Source organism: Meleagris gallopavo, chromosome 2, assembly GCF_000146605.3.
Source record: "Meleagris gallopavo isolate NT-WF06-2002-E0010 breed Aviagen turkey brand Nicholas breeding stock chromosome 2, Turkey_5.1, whole genome shotgun sequence".
Lineage (NCBI taxonomy): Eukaryota > Metazoa > Chordata > Aves > Galliformes > Phasianidae > Meleagris > Meleagris gallopavo.
Window position 1 is genome coordinate 105,965,779 of NC_015012.2, and position 5,604 is coordinate 105,971,382.

Consider the following 5,604-nt stretch of genomic DNA (forward strand, 5'->3'; position numbering starts at 1 on the left):
GCTCTGCAGCACCCGGCACGGCGCACCCGCTGCCCCCCGGCTCTGCACAGCTGCTTACCAGCGCCTGCGTGGTGGGGAAGGGCTGCAGGTCCCGCGGCTTGGGCAGCTTCGGGATCAGGTCCTCGGGATCCACGTTCACCTGTGAGAGGCACGGAACGGGACACGGCCCGGAACTCCATCACAATTCCGCGCGCACCACCGTGATCTGGCTCACAGCGCACTGGGGACGGGGGGCACGCACCGGAGCGAGCAACGCCCGCTCTGTACAGCCCCCAGGACACGTGGGTGGGGGTTCTGGGGTCGGGGAGGCTCTCACCCTCATCTTCCTCTGCCGTGGGCATAGATAGAGGTCGAGGCAGCGCTCGAAGCGCTCGTGGATGAAGCGGGGATACGCCGGCACGGCGCGCAGGCAGCGGTACTGCTGCGGCACGAAGTTCAGCCGCCGCTCGGCCGGCTCCTGCTGCTCCCACGCCAACTTCTGCGGGGGAGGAATGGGGTCAGCAGGGCGGGATGGGGCTCGGGTGGTTTCCTGCCCACAGCCGGGCCCCCTGCCCCCCTACCTCCTCCTCGCTCAGCAGGTACTCGGGCGGAGGGTTGTAGGACTCCTCGTGTCCCGGCAGCTTCATCTTGGGGGCCGGGACGTGCATCTTGTGGCGGCCCAGGATGGAGTTGGGGTCCTCGTGGGCCCAGAGGTCGTAGTACGTCGGGGTGTCCTCCTTGGGCTTGCGGGGTTTGATCCAGCCCATCTTGATGGCATGGACCAGCTTGGAGACCTGAGGGATGGGGGACAGGTCAGGCCCAGGGCCGCCAGGACATGGTGCGTATGGGGAAGATGGGGATGTGAGGATGGAAAGAGGTGCCTCGAGCACAGCTCTGTCCCCGGGGGTGTGAAGAGCCACACATGACTGGTGGGGTGGCATGAGGTGTTCAGGAGCTGCTGCTGTGTGGATGGCGGTGGGTGCGGGTGGGCTACGGCAGGGATGGGATGGGTATGGCTGCAACGAGAGCACTGCAGAATGCTCAGATACACCCCACTCTCACCTTCTCCTTCTCAATGAGGGATGGGATGAAGCTCCGTTTGTCCGCCGGGCGATTGGTCACTGGGTGGATCATGACCTCATGGGTGAAGAAGTCGATGGCCGGCTGTGGAGGGGGAGACGCACAGAGTCGCCGAGCTGCTCCTGCCCCAACCAGACCCCACTCTGTGCCACCCGGGAGTGCAAAGAAGGCCATGACCTACCTCGTAGGGATTGAAGTGCACGTCCCCAAACTGCCCTTTCTGGAGACGATGCACCAGGTCCACCTGCTCGTCCGTCAGCTTTATGTCTGCGCCTGTCATCTTGTCCTGGACTGTTCGCCTGCAGGGAGTGAGGCAGATCTGGGTCAGGCTCAGGAAAGGAGCTCTGTGGAGAAGGATCTGGGGGTCCTGGTTGGCCGATGGCTGGCCAGTGGTTGTTCGATGTTTGATAAATGGTTGACCGACGGTTTACAAATGGTTGATCAATGGTTGACCAAGAGTTGACCAGAGGCTGAGAATGAGCCAGCAGTGAATCCTGGTGGCCAGGAAGGCCAACGGTGGCCAACAAGCTGACCACTAGCCAGAAGAAAGCCCTGGTGGCCTAAAGGGCCAAGGGGAAACTGGGGTGCATTGTACAGAGCCAGCAGGGTGAAGGAAGTCCTCCCCTCTCTGCTCTGGGAGGTGCTCCCCAGAGATGTGCCCACGGATGGGGCCCTGGGCAGCCTGAGCTGGCGGGGTGCTCCCAGCCCACGGCAGAGTGGGGCTGGGGGTCCCTTCCGACCCAACCATCCCACGGCTCTATGGTGCTCACCAGTAGTCAGCGTTCTCCATCTTCTCCAGGAACTTGTCCAGCTCGTCTTTGTTGCGGATGGGTTTGTAGATCCTCTTCCCCTCCAGGTCGTAGCCAATGTGTGGGAAGTCCTGGTACCACTCCATGGGGATGTTGCCCACCGTGTTGCGAATGTCCTGGAGCAGGGAGGATGAAGCACAGGGAGGGTGAGGGGAAGGTCTGGGGTCTGCACGTGGTCATGGGTCCGGGGTGAAAGCAGCCAGTGGGACTGCCACCATGCAACAACAGAATCACAGAATCACAGAATGGCCAGGGTTGGAAAGGACCTCAAGGATCACGAAGCTCCAACACCCCACTGCATGCAAAGCCACCAACCTCCACATTTCACAGCAGTCCAGGCTGCTCAGGGCCCCATCCAAGCTGGCCTTGAACACCTCCAGGGATGGACGGGGATCCACAGCCTCTCTGGGCAGCTGTTCCAGCACCTCACCACTCTCTCTGTAAAGAACTTCCCCCTGACATCCAACCTAAATCTTCTCTCCCTGAGCATCAGCACAGCCATACAACTGCCAGCATGGCTACAACCTACACCACAGCCACACAACCATTGGCACAGCCATACAACCATCAGCATGGCCACACAACCATCCCTACAGCCACACAACCATCAGCATGGACACACAACCATCCCTACAGCCACACAACCATCGGCATGGACACACAACCATCCCTACAGCCACACAACCATCCCTACAGCCACACAACCATCAGCATGGACACACAACCACCCCTACAGCCACACAACCATCGGCATGGAGACAGAATGATCAGTACAACCACACAGCATCGGCACGGTAGCCTCACTCCTCACCCCTTGGCCGTGTCCTTTTCAGGGTCTGGGGTCAGGATGAAGCCAGGTCCCGCTGTCCTCTCCCTCTCAGCCCCGGTGTTACACAACGCAGAGACCCCATCCCCAATTACCAACACCCCGAGAGGAGGTGTGAGGGTGACCTGTGCCCTCCACACCCCGCAGTCAGGGGTCACCCTCACCCCGCCGCCATCTGTTCCCCATAAACACCTGCAGAACTGCACCGGGGCCTCCACGGAACAGAGCTGGGCGCCCCGAGGAGCGGAGCTGCCGGGAGCCCCCGGGCCACACCGCACCCATCCATCACTCCTGAGCGCACGTCAGCACAGGATGTGCGTGGCCCCGAGGGAACCGGGCAGGAATTTCCCGAGCTGAGGGGACATGGTTGGGATCACGGCGCTCCGGGACCACCCCACATCCCGGTGCAGACAGACGGACAGAGGGATGTCGGCTCCGGATGCCTCATCCCACGGCAGCTGCTATGCGAGAAGCCTCCGTGCTCGGAGCTCCATTGAAACACCCGCTCTGCGAGCTCCCCCCATTCCTGCAGCTGAAGGGGATGATGGAGAGCGATGTGGGGGGACAGAAACATCTCAGGGCATGGGGTGCTGAGCCCAGCACTGAGCTTGGCACGGATGCTCCCGTGAGGTGCCAGACAGAGGTTGGAACTGACCCCCAAGATCCCCAAGCCCACCCCACCGTGTCCCCAGGCGTCACATCTCCATGGTTACCGAACGCCTCCAGGGATGGTGACCCCCCCCCCCACGCCCCTGCGCCGGTGTCTGACTGCTCTCTGGAGAAGAAATTGTTCCTAATATCCAACCTGATCCTCCCCTTGTGCAATGTGAGGCCATCCCCTCTCATCCTACCGCCATCCCCACCAGCCAGACAGGGCACGTGGTGGATCCACTGGGGACTCAGGTGGCTGGGCAGCACCAAGAGACGGACAGACAGAGGGGACAGGGGTGCAGAGACCTTTGTGGTGCTCTGCAGATTTAAGCAGCTTGGCTTTCTCAGAGCTGCTTCCCTGCACAACCTTCCCTGCGCCCGGATGCTCCCATCACCCGGGCGTTCCCCTCACCTGGGTGCTCCCCCCATGTGGGTGCTCACCTCACCCGGGTGCTCCCCACCCCTGGGTGCTCCCCGCAGCCCCACGCACACGGGGCGAGCTGAGGGCACAGCTGAGCACTCACAGCAGCGTTTGCTGCAGGCGCACTCGGCCGTGTTTACAACATCCCGGGCTGTGCTGGAGCTGAGACGCGCAGACGGAGCGTCTCTTCCCCAGGCAGCTCAGCTCCGCCAGGCGCTGCGGACTCTCAATGCAGGAATCCCTGGGTGAAGTTCTTGCCAGGATCTCAACGAGCCTGGGATGCGTTCCCTGCACACAGCAGCTCCGGGGGCCCCGCAGATGCACAGCGGTGCTGCCTCGACGCTGCTGTGCGCACCAAAACAGGCACTGTGCCACACAGTGCAGCCAGGATGGATCCCCCCCACTGACTCACCCCATCCCCGGAGCTGTGTCCCCAGCTCTGCCCATCTCGGGGCAGGGAGCAAAGCTCCACGTGCCATCGGTGCCAGCATTGGTGCCAATGTGCACCAAAACCCCACAGGGACGCGCACAGCCGTGGGGATGCACGCAGCCGTGGGGACACACGCAGCCACGGGGCCGATCCAGGTCCCGTCCCACCCCCCCCCAGAGGATGCAGGGGATCCCCTGAGCTGCAGCCCCATCCCTGGGCTGTGCCCCCTCCCACCCAACGGTGCCGGCAGTGCATGGCGGGGGGGTGCGGAGCACTGGAGGCAGTGCCGTCACTCAGCGCACGTCTGGAAGTTGTTCTTGGATGGGCCCTGGGCATTCCTAGACGCACATTCCTGGCAGCTGGAGAGCGTCGTAGGAAAGATTCTTTGCTTGAAAATATCCGGTCCACGTGGAGGAGAGGAGGGGATGGGGAGAGCTGCGCCACGGCACCCTCTGTGCCCCGGGGTTGTGGGGGGCAGCAATGGGGTGAGAGCTGTGCCCCATAAGTGAACAGGACTCTGTGCCCCAGGGCTGGGGGCTGCCCCTCACCCAGGCAGGGTGCCTGCGGGGTCCTGGGTGTCCTGCACTGGGGATGGTGCCATGGGGCTGGGGCTCAGGGAGCTGCGGGAGAGGCACTCCCAGAAGTGGGGTTACATAGAAAGGACATGGAGGTGGGGCAGGGAAACCCCCAGGAGCAGGGCAAGGCTGTGGGCTGCAGCCCCTCTGCCATCATTTGGGGGCACTGGAGCCAAACTTCCAGGTAATAAAACTGTGGCAGGAGCTGGAAAGGAGGCGGGGGGAGGGGGGGGTTTCAGACTCTGCTCTGTGTCGGGACGGTGGCAGCAGTGGTGGCCAAAGGGATGCGATGAAGCAGTGGGACGTGGCCAGGAGTGGGATGGTGGTGGCCAACGGGACGGGATGGAGCAATTGGACACAGCCAGGAATGGGACAGCAGTGGCCAACGGGATGGGATGGAGCAGTGGGACACAGCCAGGAGTGGGACAGTGGCGGCCAATAGGATGGGATGGAGCAGTGGGACACAGCCAGGAGTGGGACGGCCGTGGCCAATGGAACAGGATGGAGCAGTGGGGACTGAGCCAGGAGCAGAGCTGGGGGTGGGACGCAGCAGTCCCGGTGCCAACCCGGCTGATTCTGGAGAAGGGAGATGTGAGCCAGCGCTGGGGCTGGTGCTTTGGCAGCGTCCCAGTGCTGAGCGTCACCTGCAGCAGCACTGCTGCGTTCCCACCCCCCGTAGGGAGGAGGGCTGCAGCCTCTGCTTCCTCCTCCTCCTCCTCCTCCTCCACCTCCTCCTCCCTCCTCCTCCCGGCTGCGGGGGACGGACTGACGGACAGACAGACAGACAGACAGACGGACGTGCGTCTCTCCGGGAAGAACAGTGCAGGGAAAAG

General features: G+C 63.0%; 1 protein-coding gene across 1 annotated transcript in view; it reads right to left on the reverse strand.

The window, feature by feature from the left end:
- Window positions 1-2,038, reverse strand: part of LOC104910037 (ribosome biogenesis protein bop1-like) — a gene marked incomplete at its 5' end in the record, with an annotated part of 2,758 nt that extends 720 nt beyond the window's left edge. Inside the window, 6 exons of the mRNA XM_010708141.3 lie at window positions 3-139; window positions 317-478; window positions 561-773; window positions 1,042-1,143; window positions 1,241-1,358; window positions 1,830-2,038. Coding sequence (XP_010706443.3) covers window positions 3-139; window positions 317-478; window positions 561-773; window positions 1,042-1,143; window positions 1,241-1,358; window positions 1,830-2,038 — 941 coding nt within the window. The remainder of the gene's footprint in view (window positions 1-2; window positions 140-316; window positions 479-560; window positions 774-1,041; window positions 1,144-1,240; window positions 1,359-1,829) is intronic.
- Between the last annotated feature and the right edge of the window lie 3,566 nt (window positions 2,039-5,604).